Source organism: Apus apus, chromosome 4, assembly GCF_020740795.1.
Source record: "Apus apus isolate bApuApu2 chromosome 4, bApuApu2.pri.cur, whole genome shotgun sequence".
Lineage (NCBI taxonomy): Eukaryota > Metazoa > Chordata > Aves > Apodiformes > Apodidae > Apus > Apus apus.
The window spans coordinates 38,947,948-38,967,067 of NC_067285.1; the positions used below are offsets into that span (position 1 = coordinate 38,947,948).

At 47.1% G+C, this 19,120-nt stretch overlaps 2 protein-coding genes across 6 annotated transcripts in view; one reads left to right on the forward strand and one right to left on the reverse strand.

Annotated features, from left to right (window-relative positions):
* Positions 1–3,288, forward strand: part of SEPTIN11 (septin 11) — a 77,983-nt gene extending 74,695 nt beyond the window's left edge. The window contains exon 11 of one of the 2 annotated variants that reach the window (XM_051619470.1): positions 3,139–3,288. In XM_051619470.1, the coding sequence (XP_051475430.1) occupies positions 3,139–3,178 (40 nt within the window). In that variant the 3' untranslated portion in view covers positions 3,179–3,288. The remainder of the gene's footprint in view (positions 1–3,138) is intronic. The other variant, XM_051619476.1, reaches the window with a different exon arrangement.
* CCNI (cyclin I) overlaps positions 1–19,120 on the reverse strand; it is a 31,981-nt gene that overhangs the window by 5,127 nt on the left and 7,734 nt on the right. For 2 of the 4 annotated variants that reach the window (XM_051619480.1, XM_051619478.1), the window contains exons 2-3: positions 10,522–10,678; positions 2,094–2,228 (exon numbers count right to left, since the gene is read on the reverse strand). In XM_051619480.1, coding sequence (XP_051475440.1) covers positions 2,094–2,228; positions 10,522–10,635 — 249 coding nt within the window. In that variant the 5' untranslated portion in view covers positions 10,636–10,678. The remainder of the gene's footprint in view (positions 1–2,093; positions 2,229–10,521; positions 10,679–19,120) is intronic. The other 2 variants (XM_051619482.1, XM_051619481.1) reach the window with 1 other exon arrangement.

Here is a 19,120-nt window from a genome sequence, read left to right on the forward strand (position 1 = left end):
GCCTGGATTGGGAGGTGAGGAGGGGAAAGCAGGATGTGCAGCTGGGCAAGTATTCAGGTTGTCCCTGTGATGGCCCAGGCAAAGCACATGCTCTGGCTATGGCACATCCAGAGTTTGTGCTGAGCAGTGACTGACAGAGGGCTTCACTTCCACCCTCAGCATGAAATCTTCTAGAGACTGACCTGGAAGGAACAACTGCCTTTTTGCCAAAGCATGTTAAAACCCATCCTCATTCTGGTCTCCTAGAGGAGCTTCTCTCTGCCTCGCCTGCCCCTGGTGGTGCTGAGCCTGGCTGTGATGCAGGGACAAGGATTGTTGTGCAGTGAGTGACACCAAACCTTGAGGGGCAGCCAGTGCCAGCACTTTCAGAGCGCGTGCAGGGAGAAGGGACGTCTTACCAGTAAAATCCCAAGTGGTAGCACCTGGTAAATAAGCCAGGAGTTAAGCTACACCAGAGGAACGATGACTTTGTGGGAGAGTAAACATGAAGCCCTGAGCTGTCTGAACAAAGCTCACCCAGACAAACACCCTTCCTGCTCACTGCCTGAAGCGCCCAGTCGACTCCTTACTCATAACCTCATCCCTTCCTTGCAGACTCCCTGGCTGCTGCAAATTACTGAAAGAAAAACTGAACTTGAGGGCATTAAGGGTTTAAAATCTATTTTCCCATCGCAGCACTTGAGTAAATGAGCTGCTTTAAGATCTCCTTCAAACTAAAACCTTGTGTGGCTTGTCATTAGAACATTATCCATGTTTAAAGGCTAGGTTTAATGGGTGATGTCACTTGTCTCCTGAGCTGGAAGTGCACGGGCTGCCACTGCCTTCCCCTGCTCACCTCTCCTGAGCTCTGCTGCTCACACGTGCAGCTGGGACTGCAGCTCTGCTGAGCACGGGATGTAACTGAGCAAACAGGGGCAGAGATAAGGCTGCCCCAAGCCTGACTTCACAGCTCAAGGCCAGGGATTCCAGCTTGACCCAGTTTGTTCAAAACAAGGCCCAAGCACAGCTCATCTGACTTGCTTCTGTGGCAGACTTACAGGGACTGGAGAGCAGCAGATCCCAGTTAGTGATTTTTACCCTGTCTCTGTGGTGTAATAGCCTGAAAACCAAAAGGACATGCACGTTTTCCATCCTGTTCAGCAGGGCAGGAGTGGACAGCCTGTCCCACTGGTGACCTGCACCCATGTTTGGTCACCTCTCTCCTTCACATCTGCCTGGCTTGACATCAGTCTTAACCCCTTAGTCTCTCAGACTGTTCACAGAAATGAGCTAGCAGGTCAGTAGTGCACTACTCCCCAAAAAGCAATCACCTCTGCCTGTATCTTCCCACACACACACCTTTTCTTTCATTCCATTTCCCTGCACTAGCACACTTGGAAGACCCAAGCCTGCCCTCAACATTTGTTTCCTCCAGCTAGATCACTGCTGACAGCTGCTCCCAGCAATTCTGGGTGACACAAATGAGATTAAATGCAGTTAAAACACCAGAGAAATTAACAGGTGAGCAGGGACTTTCCCTGACTTTTCTGTCAGAGGGCACTGGGCCTAAATTTCTAACTGCAGGCAGCAGGTACGTCCTTCAGCTTAATGAATCCATTTAGGTTAATGTGGAGACTCTTCTGTGGTTATCTAAACCATAACCTCTATGCAGCCTCTTTTTATGATTGTTTAAAGGAGCAGGTACTGTGAGGAAGCCAATTCCATGATCAGACTAAGTGAATAGGTGGTTGAAGAGAAAGGGTGCTGCTGCTTTTCACTGAGGTTAATATACATTTATATTAATGAGCTGCGTTCCATGATGGGAAAATATTCCTGGCAGGTTTAAGCTCTGGGTCACTGCCCTGAGAACTGTGTCTTCTCATTAAAGCAGTGGCTACGTTCACGGGGTGAAAAAATCACTGTGGAAATCTGCCTCCAGAGGAAGCTTGTGGAGTAGTGCAGGTACCATCCCTGCAGGGGTGAGAAAGGAAGAGGGTATGAGAGCAGAGGGGGGAGGAGGCGTTTCCCTACGGCCACCCCACTCAGACTGTGCACAGGAATAGATTCCTCCCACCCAGTCAACTATCTCCATTTCTGCATCTGCAAATATTTACCTTGACTGCAGCTAAAAACCTGTCCAAAAGGCTGATGGCCAGGGCGAGCGTTTCTGGATAAAGGTGGAACTGGTATTTGAGCTTGGCCAGCCACTGAATGACCTCATCCCTCTGCTTTGGAGAAATGGCTACATCCTGTTGGAGAGAAAAACAAACTATTCTTACACATGGGCTGAATCCGATTTTACCTCCACAGGAGTTACTGGGCATGGAAACAAAGCCTCCTTTGGAAAAAGGGAGGGGCCTCAAGCCAGCCTGAGCCACTACTTTACTTACCCCATCCCAAGAAATGGGATTCCCTGCCCTGGAAATGACATCTTTCTTTACAGAAACCTCAAACATCACTCAGGAATGGCACTGTCAGCTGGGGAAAAGAGGAAGGATGTCTTGCAGTTCCTCAAGTACTGAGGGGATCTTCTCCAGTTTAGCTCTAAAGGAGGTGTTACTTTTTTTAACCACCTTAGAACCACGTAGAGACACAGGAATGCCCAGCCTGAACAAAGGCAGGCAGCTCTGGGAGCCAGGTGGGAGCACAGCTCCTGCCAAACAGAAGATGGGAGGGACCGAGTGGGTGTTTTGAGAGGAAAGGTTTATTTTTCCTTCAAATTGTGGGGATATTTTTAGTATATGTAAAAAAAACAAAAAACAAAAAAACAAAAAACAAATTCCAAACAGCTTACAGAGCCACCTTTAGCAGTACATGTTAACTGTGAGCTGGGGTAAATTTCACCTGAAGGTACAATTCACCTGTACAGCAGGTATAATTTCACCTAAATAAGCCTGGGTTTGTTGGGTTTTTTAAAGGACTTTTTGGCCCAGGTCACCACCATTGATCTGTTTGGACAGCAGGTGAATTTCAACCACATGCAGATCAGTCGATGACATAAAATCATTGTCTCTGACTTCTTTGGAGACACAGCTTTTCCAGAGCCTTTCAATTCAGCCAAGGAAGGGGATTATTCAAAGGGGATTATTCTAGGTGATTAGCAAGGAGGTGTCCAGAAGTGAGAAGTGAAACCAAACTAATTTCTTCTGCTATTCTCAGGGTCCTTGTGCTCTTTTTGGCTGCTGCTGAGATGGTTTAAGAGAAAGAACTGGAATTAAATGCTGGCTGCCCAGTGACTGCAGAAAAGAAAGCTAAGGGCTTGTGCAGAAACTCAGCATGGCTGGGCTGGGTTCTCCCAGCAATGATGTGGAATGTGGGGGATGGGGGGGGGGGGGGGTGCAGAAGAATTTTAGAAAATAAAAACATCCAAAATAGATGCAAAATAAATCCTTTGGGTTACATTTATCACCAAAGAACCTCCCATGTACCTTACAGACAGCAAGGAGCTTTGTTATGGGTCTGCTGACTCCTGCCTTGGGGCCAAAGATGTGTGTGAAGAGTGTTGGAGGCAGGAGTGGGGATGCCAGCAGGACACCCACTGCATCATTACCTGCAGTGTGACATCTTTGTGCTGAGCTTGGGGCCCAGGGCAGTGGGAGCACAGCTGGTTACTGCTGCTCACAGCCACCCCTCCTGCCCAACTGCAGCCACCCAGTTCCCTTAGAAAAAGTACAACGTGACAGTGCTGCTGTAGCAGGGAGCTACTCTATATATACAGGGTTGTGCAAGCCAGAGCTTCTCTTCCAGCTGTACTGGCTGGGCTACCAGAGCAGTACTACCTCTGCCTGCAAAACATGCCTTCAGTGCTCAGTCAGGTGCTGCTCTGAGGAGAACAAAGTCCTGCCTTGTTTTCTCTCCTGAAGCCACGACAGTGCAGCAGGACTGTGTGTCAGCCAGCCTGGCCTCTGGTCTCACCTGGGGCCTCTGGATGCTCTACTAGATACACACCACAGCGTGCCTTTGTCAAAAGCACCTACCATTTTTTTCAGGAGAGAAGAGAAAATCCATTTCTTCAATCCCAAGAAATAATGAGGCCTTCTAAAATTGTTCTTGCAATTTAAGGGTGGAATCTGAGCCCTACCAGGGGCAGGACACCCACTGCCTGCAACATGTTGCTGGGAGTATATAATGAATACACCACACAGCAGTAAGGAGTTTATTAAGTGCTCGGCTAGAAAAATCTTTTGGACAGTGGGATAGGGACACAGAGTGTATCTGGGGAGAAAAATGGGCAGCACTGTGCAATACTGGTTGTCCTTCTAGAGCACACCTGTCCTGTAGAAAAGCAAGGTCTGTGCTGCTAAACCTACCACAGGCAGAAAAGGGAGGACTGGTAGTTAAGATTAAATTCCTTATTGCTTTATTCATTGCCCCTGGTTTTAAATGGAAGGAGACAAAGCCATACAAAAGGGCTTCTAACCACAGCCAGGACTGGACAATACTACAGACTTCAAAGGTTTCAAGCAGCTTAAAGGGCTGGTTTGGCAATGCAGTGAATCCAGCAGGTAAGCCCTGTGTGTACCCGCTGAAAGCCAGTCTGAAACCACCCCAGCAGCAAAATAAACTTGGCTTTCAAAAACTGCCTCTGAGTCTCTCTCACGGCCCTGGCCCAACAGCTCTAGAGGAGGGGGCAAAAATGGTGTCTCTTGTGCTTCTTGCCAGGGAGATGCCTTAGCAGCACGGGGGGGTGTGGATTTTTTCCCTTCCTATTCCTGGCAAATCCTGTTCCTGCTAGATCCCAGTGGAAACGGGCCAGAGCTCCTGGCAGTGTCTGTCCTGGCTGTGCTGCCTCTTGGCCTTTGGTCCTCCCAAGATCTGCCCTTCCTTGGGCAGTGTTAGGCACAACTTCAGACCCAGGAATTAGCTTTAAACAGCAAGGCCATTAATGTGAAGAACAGCAACTGTACCCTGGTAACAACTGCCCTTTCCACGTGAAAAAGAAACGGGTTTCAATTTAAACCACTGAAAAGCAACAGTGTAGTGAAGCAAGATCTAAAACTAAACAAACAAAAACCAGCCCCCACAGCAGAGCACCACGTTCCTTCAATGGGAAGGAACAACTGCCAATTAACTCCCATCTAGGTGGATGCACAGCAGAAGTCTGGCTCCAAAATCAAACCTGGCTTCTGGAGAGCCATCTGGGGAAGCCAAGGAAAGGAGGTGAATCTCCAGCTCTCTGCTGCAATAATACCAATCCTACAGAAAATTTACCTACTCCAGTCTCTTACCTGTGAATAAAGGAGTGCAAGGGTGGGGGGATAATCCCCTCATGCAGAAAGGCCAGGGAATTTAAGCCCCCTCCCACCAGCACTAGGAAAGTTTGTTACGGCCCTTTTAGGAGGCAGGAAGAAGGAATGAGAACTGGTCCCACTGCACCCACAGATCCTGCTGCCACCAGGGTGAGGAGCTGCCCCTGGAAGATGTCCCTTTGTCATCCTAATAACACTAATAAGAAATGCAGCACTGTCTTAATTAATTAAGCAGTGAGGTCACTATTCCTTACTTAAATCAAAAGGAAAAATGAAACACTCACTGTTGCTGAAAGCAAAAAAAAAAAAAAAGAAAAAAAAGTCCCTTTGGGCCAGAAAGCAAAGGTTCCTCCTTGGTGTGGAGGTACTTTTCCACAACCACTCCCCACGTCTGCATGTGGCTAACACTTTTTGTCACCACAATTCCACCCTTGCAGAACTTAACCCCAGGGTGGAAGAGCAGGCCAGCCTTAATTAGGGAAAAGTAATCCAAGCCCAGCAAGGGCAGACTCCCTGTTCACACAGCAGCAGCAGGTTGATCCCAGACAGACCCAACAGCCACCCTCAGGACAAAGGACAGCTGTTTTGAAATCATGTGGCAGGTTCTAGAAAACTATAAATTATTGTAACTGATTGTAACTTAGGTTCTGTTTCAAAAGACATGTCTACATTTGTGTCTTCTAGAATAGCAAAGACTGTTTTGTAATCAACCAGATCATATTTTTTGAAATAATTTTGTATAGCAAGAAATTATAAAAGGCAGTGAAGAGAAGGAAAATGTGTCAAGGCCTTCATTTAACTTGACAAAGGCAAGAAAAAAGGCATGTTTCTGTGTGATTCAGTGTTTCTGAAGACCAAGTCACATGTGATAAAACACATGAGGCCAAGGAGCTGTTTTTCACACACGTGATGCTGAGTCCCACCTGTTCAGAGCACAACACTGAGTGTGAACCCACCAGTTTTGTTTCAGCACCAACACAAAGAAGCCACCCTGCAGGAGCTACAGAGCTAACAGCTTGTGTCTGGGACACCAATGGGGAAGTGAAGGGATGTCAACTTCCCTCTCTCCCTTGCGTAAAGCACGGGTACATCACCCTGACCTGCTTCCTGCCATTACTGGCTTGAGGCCTTCCTAAGAACCATCCTGTCACTTCCTCTGGGGATGAACAGGCTGGCAGTGAACAGGAGCTTCTGTGGAAGGTTCCTGACAGGTATTTTAGTTACCACACCATGAGACCAGCCAACCTGCCGGGGCTGCAGGTGAGTGCACCCAGCAGTGGTTCTTCCCAGGGGAGGGAAGACAAAGCACACAGACCCCAGGCTTCCACCATCTGTGCTGACTGTATCTGCCCCATTCCCACATCAGTGCCCCAAGCCCCATTTTTCCTGGCCATTCTGTTGTGGGATCATCCTGTGGGGCCTTGGCAACAGGGACAGGCTGCTCTGCTCCAGAGCAGGAGCACAGCACCCAGCACCTCCAAGAATACCTTTGAGACTGTTGGAAAACAGAGTCTAAAATAAAATACTATCTGTGAAACTCAAATGTGACTCAATTTTATTGCTGCCTAATCTAGGAAACACCTGATAAATTTTTATTTTCTTGAGTGGCTGCTGTTCCAGACAGGGCTGTTTTGCTCTTTCCCCTGTTTGTCTCTGCCCAGTCCTGCTGTGGGCTCCTCGCAGAGCCAGCAGGTGACCATGGGAGAACTGGGAGGCTTCTGAGAGCAGCTGTACCCACCACAGCCAGATCAGCCCTTCCTTGGGGCTCAGAAGCTCGTTTTCATGGAATCACAGCGTTGGAAGGGACCTCTAGGGCCTAATCATCTAGTCCAACTCCCCTCTAACTAAAGCAGGATGGCTCAGAGCACATGCCACAGGACTGCATCCAAGGGGTTGCAGACACAAACACTGGGAACAGGCACAAACACCAGGGAGGGAGAGAGATCAGTGCCTGGCACAGCAGAGGAGCTGGGTGCACCAACCTCCCTGTGGTGCATCAGCCTCCCAGTGGTTTACAGAATTATTCGGGCAGTCTCTGCTTCAGCCACAGGATCTAACAGGCACCAGGAAGATTAAAAATACCAGCCCAAGGTCATGGTGCTGAGACAGTGAAGAAACTGGAAAAAAACCCGGGCCTCCTGGTCCCTCATGAGGTGCAGAGGACAAACAAGAAGACAGAAAGAAAGGGGTAGGACAGGCAGTAAAGGAGAAATGAGAGAAGTGACACTGTTTCTATAAAAAACATAAAAATGATCTTGTCTTACATATCTCTCTGCTGCAAAATAACATGGTAACATGCAAAAATCACCCTTTGACCAATCTTTACTGCTTGATTTCTCAAGCCTTTATCACATGAAAATGTGTTTATGTCACCTGCACGGAGTGTAACTCAAGACGGGGGGGGCAAAAAAACCAAACCCAAATACATTTACAAACACCAGACTCAGCTGTTTTTTTCAGGCTGACAAGTCCCTGTGACATCTGGTTTTGGTACACTGCAAATACCTGGAGTCAGTGACCTACACTGAAAGGAGGGAAACTAAAAGAAACTACCATGCCAGCAGGACACAGGAGTTTTCAGACAAAAAGTAAAAACGAAACAGAAAAGTGCCAAATATTATCAGGACCAAGGTCCCCAACAGATTCTGCATCTTGTACTAAAAATGTCAGCTCTTCCTGTTTCTGTACCTACTTTCTTCCTTTCAAAGATCTCAACTCTGGCCCATATTTAGAAACAGAATTTCGTCCGTTTTTAAACATCACAACCAAAAATCTCTCCTAAAGAGGCAAAGCTGAAGGCTGACTCCTGAAAGACAGTCATGGCCTACCTCCAGTCTGATGGTTAGATATTTTTTGATAGACACACACACACATTTCCTCATTTGCAAACCAGACTTCATTAAAACCCCTTCTGTAGTCAGTCCACCTTGGTGGTAAGGAATGGAAAGTTACACACACTTCAGGTTGCCAGATCTGATACACAGAAGGATGCAGATTTCCTGACTGTCATGGGAAATAAACAACAGCGTCATGCAAGGCAGGTTTTAGGCAACTGCAGCTGTTTTCCAAAGAAGGCAGTGGATGTTAGGGAATGTGACCTCCCCCAGATATTACAGAAAAGAGAGTAATTCACACTGAACATCCGTGACTGCAATGCTGCCAAAATGAGGGCTGCAGAAGTGGAGGGGGAGGAGTGACAGTCTGAAAAGTCGGGTGTCACCAACTTTAAGAGCAGAGAGAAATACGTGACTGCAGAGCCAGGGTTTCCAGCTGCAAGTCAGGACTTCCCCTGAGCAGCTGTGTTTGTGTCCTCTGTCCAGTCTGACCTTGGGACTTTTCACACATATGCCCACACAGCTTTCAATCCAATTTAATGATTACTCACTGCTAGAAAATATTTAATACTATGGCTGGTTAAGTCAATGTCTGAACTGACGTGCAGGAAAACATAAAGAAAAAGGTTACAACGACAACACAGTTTTAGAGGTAGAAATCCCAGGACAAGCACAGAGGGCCAGGAAAAACTCCAGAGCATGGATCTCAGTGCAGGGGAGGAGGGAGAAACAGATCCCGCTGGTTCCACATTCAGGGGATAGCCCAAGGTCCCATTGACTTCTCTGAATATTGATCATAGAGATGACACATCCCCAGGTGCTACAAGCCCCAACAGCAGTGACACTGAGACCCCCTCACAGTCCCTGCCAGCAGGACAACTGCTCTTCACCCCAGAGAGGGCTGAGGTCAGTCCTGCTGCTGCAGTGACTACTCCAATGTGGCACAGGTGGGGAACCTCAACTCCTAAGGGTGACAGTGCAACCCTGCTGAGAAGACTGTCCAATGCAGGCGGTGGCTTCTGAGCCACCAAAGCTAATTCACCAGGGCAAAAATGCAAAAACTTTCTCCCTGTGAAATCTTCATCCAAGAATCTGGTTTGCTGACGAGCTCTGAGTCCCTAACCTACCTTGTTATACTGTAATCTTATCTCCCTACATTATAATCACTAGCCCCAGGATTACTGCCAGCAAGGAGTAACAGGCTGGTTTACCATAAACCAGGGTCTTAAATTGTACGTGCCCCGAGACAGCCACAGCTACAATCTGCTGAACACCTCCAAGAACCAGGTCACTTATTTGGAAACCAAAATGTGGAATAGCAAAACCCCGACCCCCTTAAAAACATATTTGCTCCTATACCACAACAGCAGTTTCTTGTCAGTCAGGCAGAAAAAACAACAAGCCCACTGATTAGCTTTGACAACAGCTGGCATGCTGGGGTGAGCATTTTATAGGAGTCAGGAACAGCAAGACCGGATCTGAGTATATTCGTGGTCAGTTCTGCCCAAGCCACTGATAAAGTACCAGCCACTCGATGACAACCATCCTGATGGTTCACACTGTGTTGTAAACAACACTTGGTGCAGTTTGCAGGGAGTCTGAAGGGCACATTAGACAGACACCTCCTCTGCAAGCAGAACAAGCACAAATCAAGCCAGGCTAGGCCATAAGTGACCCTGGGCCAACCTCCCTGCTGGCCCTGCTGCAAGATGTGAGCCAGAGGCTGAACTATGGACCCCGTGCAGTCCCTTCCACCCTGAGTCTTCCTGCATTCCTCTAAGAACATTCCTCACTGGAACAGCCCAGTGCCTCTGCTTCCTTCCACATGAGCTTGCACACTGCTCCAGAAATAGTGCTCTTCCTTAGAGTCAGGGGGTGTTCTTCCTGAAGAAGACAGTGCCTCACCAAGTCAGATCCTCACCTGGCTTCAGCTGCCAACAGCTACAGCCTACCCTGTGGAACTAGGCTGGCTTACACTAGGGAAAAGGCAGCAAAGTCCAGCTCTTGCTGTGGATATGCTGTCCCAGGAGCAGGCCTGAGATAAGCTAGCAGCAACAGCTCCTGTGAGAAGATGTCACCTCATGTGGAAAGCAGCCAGCATTTCGACACTGTTGTTAGTGAGCTTAGTGCAATAAAATGAAGCTGCTTTTAAGAATGATGGCAGAGTTGGTGCCCATTAGAAATGTTCATTAGTTATCCACACAATTTGTAAAGTCAATTTAATTAAGCCACTCTACGTAGGTGGTTTCACAAGCAAGAGTAGAGCTCCAACACTGCACGCAGTGTGTTCTGCATCCCTGACTGCAGGTGTGTTCCTCAAAGAATAAAGCAGTCACTTACTTCAGAGGCCAATTTCCCAGGTCTCAAGCAGAAGGTAACTTCTCATGAAGCAGCTTCACATAAAACCAAAGGAGACTCATGCCTTTACTAAGATGAATGAGGTGGAGAAGAGACATTACCTGATTGGGCTGAATTTTCGGCACATGTGCTTTCCACATTTGAGCTTCCCTAGAGATTGCCGTCTCCAGAAGGAGAGACAACCTCTGGCTCTCCAGGGGTCCTGAAAACTTCATGGTAACCCTTGGATCCACCTGCCACCCAGCTGGATACAGCTACCTGCAAAACCAAAGACAGCCTGGTGAAATCCTGAGCCATGCCTCTCCTGGAAACTAAGCAAAAGAAAGCACAAAGGTGACTAGAGCTGCAGGAACGGCACAGGCTGGTCTGTGACGGGTACTCCAAACCCACCCAAGGAAACCCAAACCCCTCGGCTCAGATTCCAGTGGAGCTGGGTCAAAATTGTCCACAGGTCTCCACCACCTACATGGGCTGGAAAGTCCTGCCACTCGGAGGCTTGAAGCACTTGGGCACAACCCATCCCACTTCGGCAGCACAAAAAAAGTAGGGGTGTTTCATGAAAAATATTTGAAAGAGGGAGGAGCTGCGTGGCAAAGATCAAGGGGATTTCAGAAAGTTGGATGCCCTGGCCTGAATCTTGCCAAAATTAAAACCAGTCTACCCGTGACTTCAAGGGAAGTGAAAGACTGACATTCAACCATTTTTCAAAACCCCCAGCCTTGGAGGCTGGTTGGTGCCAGCCTAACCCCAGGACTCTCAGCAGCAACAGGAAGTTCTGTGCAAAATAGAAACACTTGTTTGAGAATTTAAATTATTTACAAGGTGGAGCCTGACAAAAAGATCAATGTTTGCCCTCTCTGCACAGTGTGGTTTGTAGCTTCTCACAGAAGCAGCAACCTGTTTCATGTGCAATGCAAAGGTACCAGGGAGCTGAGGAAGGTTCCTTTCAGGTCTAATCATCCTGCAAGTGTGTTAGATCCACAAAACTCTTGTGCACATCTCTAATGCCCCATCCCTGGGGATGTTCAAGGCTAGGCTGGACAGTACTTTGAGCAGCCTGGTCTTAGTGAGAAGTGTCCCTGCCCATGAAGGGGGGTTGGAACTAGATGATCTTGAAGGTCCCTTCCAACCCAACCCATTCTGTGATTCTATGAAATGCTTTTTTAAGGAGGAAAAAGCAGCAAACCTAGTGACAGCTTCTGCAAACCATGAAATGCTGGGTAAGTGATGGAGAACAAGCCCTGTGCTATTCAGAAACACCTGCTTCCACTGGCAGAAGTGAAGCTATAAAAGGAAATGGAAAGCAAAACACCTTGCTAGACACATAACAGATAAAAAAGGGGTCTCCTGGCCCCAGCACAGCCTCACTCGGCAGGAACAGTGAAATTTGTAAACTTGAAATGAAAAACAAAGCAGAGGAGAGATTATCTTTTTTAAAGACAACAGATTTCACCACCTGCTTTCAAATGGAGACGATGGTCTGACTACAAAGGTTATTCAAACTGCGCCAGTCCTGCTTCTACCTCTCCTCTGGCTGCAAATTTCTGGACAGTGTTAAATCACTTCAGCAAAACGATTCAGCCCTGAAGGGTAAATCCATGGGAAAGTTATTTAAACTTTCAATTCCTTCTGTGAGCTCTTGTGAAATCCACAGCAGGTGGATATTGGCCAAACGCTGACCAGGCTATTTTATAAAGACCAGCTTGTTAATACAACAGCTGATGCTGTAGTTGCAGGAAATAAGGCAACAATGTTGAGTCGGAGAAAATAAACAAAATTCACAGTGAAAGCAATCACTTTATAATAAATAATGACAACAGCAGCTCTGAACAACTGAAGATTGGGGGTGCTTCCACAGAGTAAAGGGAAACTGCAGAACAAATATTTTCCTTTATCAAGTTACAGGAGCTTTTAATGGGCACGATTCACACAGAACCTGCACAAAGCAGAAAACTACACTCAAGTCCTACTTGTAGCCAAGCAGGTTTTAAGAGGCAAACAAACATCAAGCCTCTCAGTCCTGAACAGAAACCCCTTTTATATTAGATTTTTATACAACAAATGCTTCTCCTTGAACAAAGGAGAGGCTGTACTGGCTTGGCATACCCTACACAAGGTTCCAACCCATCATTATAATGACCTAAGGTGATCTGGGCTGTAGGCAGGTTGTCAGGCTGGAAGGAACACCTTGGATCCAGGATTCCTGCAAAGGAGCTGCCAGTGAAGCTGAAGGGGAAACAGAGAGAGGCACGTTCCCAGCCTGCCCTCAGCTCATTCCCCTAATGCTTCATTAGCATTTCCTCCTCCTCCCATCAGACACTACAGGTTTCCCTGCAGTTCCCAAAGGCCACATCACCCACTATTCCCAGAGCCACCAGCATTTCCAAAGGAGGTGTAAAGCCCTGGGAAATGAGGATGGCAGAGAGGAGGGCTGCACTCCCTGCACTGATGGAAAAAAAAGAACAGTTCAAATTGCAGGCACAGGTGAAAAATTTTGTCCCCTGTGCCATTGCGTGCACAGCAGACAGGAGTTCAGCTGGGGAACCACAGACATGATGTGGGAATGGAAGTGTGTGGGAGTGTGCATCAAGGAGTGCAGTCTTCCTGCCCTGCAACTTAACACCCAGAAAAGGGGTTTCTCCAGGCCTGTGCAGAGCAAAAGATGGGTGATTTTAAAATGTATTTATTATTTAACTGACCCTAAAAGTGTCAGTTGCTACTCATCAGGTAACCCCAACTGGGTAACATCCAACAGGGTCATCAGCTACAGTCCCTCAGACCACACCTGGGGAAGACAGGCATTAGGCATTAATTAAAGCATTGCACGAAGTGAAATTCAGGCATGGAGAACACCAGCGAGGTGAGGACCAGACCTGAAGCTTGGCCAAGCCAGCAGTGGAAGCCAAAGCTGGGGACCAGCACTGAGCATGAGGAGCCAGTGAGCTCCTTGCTGCACATTTGTCAGGAAAAAAAGCAGTATCTATATTTAGCATAACCACGTCTCCTACTATGAAATATTGATGGTCCTTTCTTGGCTGTGCAAGGAAGAAAGAGTAATTAGCCACCCCTCAAGTCACTGGAGAAAACACATGAAAAATTTCAGGCCCAAGTGAGCACCCCCAAGTGTCTTTTTTATTTTCTGTTGTGACTGATGAAGGCTCCCATGTACATTCCCACTGTATTTACTACACAAATGGGTTTCATAGAATCACAGAATGGTTTGGGCTAGAAGGGACCTTCAAGATCATCTGGTTCCAACCCCCCCTGCATGGGCAGGGACACCTCCCACTAGACCAGGCTGCTCAAAGTGCTGTCCATCCTGTCCTTGAACACCTCCAGGGATGGGGCATTGTTAAATAGAAAAGCACCTTCCTTCTCCATAGGGCTTTCATGAGAACAAAAATATGCTGGAGATTATGAGGGATTCACAGGCCTCTGGGTGCAGAAAAGATCTTTTAGTTACCCTGATCCCTTTTTAGGTTGTCCCTGTAGAGCCTGGGCCAGCAGAGAGTTCTGGGATGTCCCTGGAGCACCCTTAAATACCAATGGCCCCGCAAGGGATGCTTTTAGTGAGCAGTGATGGCAACTCTTCTTGAGTGGCCACAGGGGAAAGAGAGAGAAAAATAACCTTTCCTTTCTGAACCAGGGAGCCAATTCACTGAGGTACAATAACCTTTATAAGGGGGAAAAAAAATAAAATAAAAAAAGGAATGACGTGCTTGAAAGTTTCCCTTGGAGCAACAGTTAAGCACAGACTTTTCCAGCACCGAGAGCACGCCAGGCAACTCGCCAAGCACCCTGAGGGCTGAAATGAGTTTGCATCTAAATTTACATAGCTCTTCATCAGATAAATGCACACCCTTTAAGAAAAAAAAATGCCAGCAGTGCTTGACAAAACTGCAGGGCAAGAAATGCTGGGAGAAGATGAGGAAGAGGACAGCTTGCACAGCCTCCCGAAATCCAGCTCGTGGAAATGAAGACCATGAAGGGACTGGCCTCTCTTCTCCCTGCTCAGATCGAGTTGATAAAAGCTGAGCACGGCAGAAAAGCAACCTCGAGGCTCCCAGCAGCAGTAAAGACTGTTCAGAGGTCACTCTGGGAGTTTTTAAACCAATGCTCAAACAGCTCATAAAATTTCTTATTCTTCATTGGAAGGTCACTGAGCTACACAGGAACTTCTTAAAGAAGCTGAAAAGTTAGTAAAGGAGAAGTGAGCCAAGCCAAGGCATTGTCTTTGTTTTGACATCTGTGAACAAGGTCACAAGCTGCACAATCTTACTTCGATATTAGAGATTGAGAAATCTTTGTTTTGACATCTCCTGTGAACAAGGTCACAAGCCGCAGGTTGAATCTTACTCCAATATTAGAGATTGAGAAATTTGGTGTGAGGTTTTCACTTGTGAGAGGCATTAAAAAAATCACCTGCTTATCCATCAGAAGTCCCCCAAGCTGGTCCACAACAGGTAACCAGCCTCACAAAGACCTCTTTTTGATCCAAGTTTATAGCTTACTTCACTGAAAGAGGTTCTTTCAGGTTCCCTAGAGAAGTTTGAAGCTGCAAAGAGCTGCAGGCTACAGTTTTCAAAAGCAGTTTGGTGTTTGCAGTAACTGGGGCAGACAGCTACCCAGCCAGGAATACTTTTTGGTTGGAGGGATTGTACATTTGTGTGGGATGCAAAACAGTCAATTTTTCTTTTTCTTTTAGGCTTTTTAATCCCTTGCACTGGCATTAAAAAGAGTCTCCTGCAGACAAAAGATGCAGCTACAGGAACGTATTATCCGCTAGCAGAACAAGCTCCTAGCAAAGTTCCTGATCTTCCCCTGCTCCCAAGCTGCAGTTCAGCTGTGCCAGTATAACTGCACTGTCAACAGGATCACTGAAATAATTCAGGGCAATAATAAAAATCTCCTTTGTTTTGGTTGTGGGGCTTTGTGGTTTTGTTTGTTTGGTTTTGCTTTTTAAAATAGAGATAATTTAATAGAATCATAGAATCATTAAGGCTGGAAGGGACCTTAAAGATCATCAAGTTCCAACCCTCCTGCCATGAGCAGGGAACCCAACCACTACACCAGGTTGCACAAATCCTCATCCAACCTGGCCTTAAAAACCTCCAGGGATGGGGCATCAACAACCTCCCTGGGCAAGCCAGTTCCTCACCACCCTTAGAGTGAAGAATTTCTTCCTAATATCTAACCTAAATCTCCCCTCTCTCAGTTTAAAACCATTACCCCTTGTCCTATCACTATCTTCTCTGATGAAAAGCCCCTCCCCAGCTTTCCTGTAGGCCCTTTCAAGCACTGGAAGGTGCTCAAAGATCTCCCTGGAGCCTTGTCTCCTCTAGGCTGAACAGCCCCAACTCTTCAGCCTGTCTCCAGAGCAGAGCTGCTCCAGGCCTTTAATCATTTTTGTGGCCCTTCTCTGGACCCTCTCCAACAGGTCTGTATCTTTCTTGTGCTGAGGGCCCCAGAACTGTACACAGTATTCCAGGTGGGGTCTCACCAGAGCAGAGCAGAGGGGCAGAATCCCCTCCCTGGCCACACTTCTTTTGATGCAGACCAGGATGGGTTGGCCTCTGGGCTCCAGCGCTCACTGGTGGCTCATGTTGAGCTTCTCATCAACTACCACCCTTAAGTCCTTCTCCTCAGGGCTGAATAATAATAAACAACAAGGATTTCTAGGACTAGAGACTAGGTCTAATACCCACTGTCTTTATTTTGAGCATAAATGCAACTGGATGTTCTGGACAAAAGGGTAATGTCCACTAGAGCTTCACCACTACAGGCTTTTCTGCAGCCCTTGTTAAAAGTATCTCCAGCAACCAGCAGCTGAATCTGCTTCAGCTTTAGCAAACAATAACACAATCTTCCAGATGACCTGAAAACAGACTTTCCTGGGCAGGGGAGGAAGGCGAAGCAGAGGGAAGGGAGGAAGGAGACTGAATCCCTCCAAGCTCCAGCCAGCCATCTGTGATTGCAAATGATCAAAACCGAGTTTGCACTGCTAGAAGAAAGCTTTTAACTGCAAGTTGTGATTAAAAATTTCAAAGCTGTAGGCGGGGTGTGTGGGGAGAATGAATGTTAATTTTAGTATCTGGGGCTTTCTCTCAGCTTAACTCTTTCCTCGCCCCATGTCAGTGAAGCAGTCTGGAAATTTATGCCAGGCAGAGGGAAATGCCTACAGCATTGCTTACACCTGAGAAGAAAAAAGCAGCAGCATAAACTCCTTTTACCACGTTGTATCATCTCTGTGCCACAAAACAGTTCTAAAAGGACAACAGTGGTGTGGTGGAGAGTGCCATTTCCCAAGAATGCCTCACTCCTGGAAATCAATGCCTAGCTGTCTGTCTTTGCAACTTGCCACAGCACATCCGGATGGGACAGTGACAACAAGCAGAGGGCCAGAGTGGGTTAAAATCAACTCTTTTTGAGTTGTAGCAAGTAAGTGTTGCAGCCTGCTTAGGGGAAATAGCTTGACAGAGCTGTGAGACAGCAGATGATGTTTGGCAATACAGTTTCAAACGTTGGCATCTAAATAAGCAAGTGTATTTGAAGCAATGAACTGACTGCTATGGACTGAATGCATTAAAATAGGAACGTGTTCCCCCATGAGAAATGCATGAGTAGCAAACACAAATGTGCCACAGGTAGGCAAAGGATACTGCACCTTTGATAAGCAGGGGTTTGACTTGTGCCCTAAATTCAGCAAGAGGTAATTTTATTGAGGCTGGGAAGTGAGGAGGGCCCTTGCCATTCGCCTGACTCACCCAGGGATGGGTAACTCCCACAACCTGCTACAAAGGCAAATCTGTGAGATATTTTGGCAGCACCCTCCAGGCAGGCTTACATACACCACACGCTTGCTACCACTTCTCTCCCTCCAACCAAATTCTTCCTGGGAGTGCAAATACAGTCGACCTCATTTTAGTGCCTGTTTTCCAAACTAAAGAGTTTTCCAAACATTTTTTAAAAACCTGCAAGTTAAAAATGAGGGCCTGCAATTGCAAAAAGAGAACGCAGAGCCATGTTTGGATGGGAGGGAAGGGAGGCGTTTTGAAGTCTGTTTTGAAACAGAAATCCCAGGGAGGAGGAGGAGAAGGAGCCCTCAGGGGAGGGCTGCATCATGACCAGCAGCAGTGCAGTCTTTTCACCACCATCTTCTCTTCCTTTTCTGTTGAAAAAAGGAAAGCTCAGGGGGAATTTGTCACAGCACCATCAAGATGGTTTGATTTTTAGAGCGTGTGGTAGAAAACATCTTTGGTTCTTCACAGTATTCCCCAAGGGTAGCAAAAAAATGACCAAGAAAACAGGGGGAACAATTCAGGGCAAAAAAATAAATGCCTGTATGAGGGTGTTTTTAAATAGGAGGGAGGGTGCCCTGGTGATGGTGGTGGCATGCAGTTGCTGATGGCTCTGACCTGGAGGTTCTGCAAGTACAAGCCTCAGTTGTTCTTTCTGTGCAAAATCCATGCAAGGCTGGGGCCTTTCCCCTCCTACATCTGAGGGCCATAACCCAGACGAGTTCTAAAAAATCTCTGCTGCACTTCACTCCCCAAGCCTCACAATTGACACCAGGGTTTCTGCTATTTAAGGGAAGCTTTAATGGTATTTTCCAAAGCAGGGACTTTTAAAAAAACAGGTAGAAGATGAACTCCTGACTGAACTTTCAGACAATGTCACCGTTCTTCCCCTGGGCAAGACAGGCTCATGCCCAGCCCCATGCCTGCCCTACCTACCCTCTTTGTTAATGGCTCAGGCTGGACATGCCAGAGGAGGTCTGCATTTCCTTTGCCAAGATGAATCCATTTGCCCAAGAAGGCCTTTGGCCAGCAACAGCTTAAATTTGTTGTGCCGCAGCTCGGGAGGGATGCAAACAGGCTGTTTCCATCACAGCTTCTTTCCCTTTTGAGGCAGTGTGTGGCAAGAGACCAAGAAAGCTGTGGATAAAAGGTAAACTCAGAATCCAGCCCTAGGAGACCAGCTCCAGCTGCGCAGCATATGCGTTTGATGCAGAGGGGAGATGAAACTCAATATACTTTAATGAGTTCTGCTTTGAAATTTTGGTTTATTTGAACCTAAAAATAAAATGAAAAGCTATTAACTGATGGAGGCTGTTTGCTTGCATGGATTAAATTAAGCAAAAACAAAAGCCTTGCAAACCAAAGGCCCTCTATGCCATGGTATGAACACTTGCAAAAGAAATGCTTACATTTTATACTCTTCTAAGGCTGTGGGCTCATCACCTGCCTGCTGATGTGCATGCAAGATGCCTCTTGAAGATGTAAACTCCTCACAATGTTTATTAAAATCAGCCAAGGGACCTGGGCTCCCATTTTGGTAGGAACGGGCCCTGCAGCTCTCAATGCTCAGTAGCATCTGTGCTGCCAGGTCAGGAATGTGAGCATTTACTGTGTGCACTGGGATATCACATCAAGCAACTCTACACGCAAGAAGCTCCTATAGATGAGTGCTTGCTGAAATGGTGACCATTATTTTTATGCCACTTCCAACCTAAATCCAAGAAACCAACAGCTGAACCCTGTAACAAATTCTCTTCTGTCCAGGATCACTGGGGAACACCTGGGAACCCTCTGAGGAACCTGAGGGTGCTGCTGTTGCTAGTTAGGGATAAGGTAAGGGGAGCGACAAGTCCATGGGCCTCAGGGAGCTCTAGCAGCTTCTAACGAGCATGACCAGCTGCCC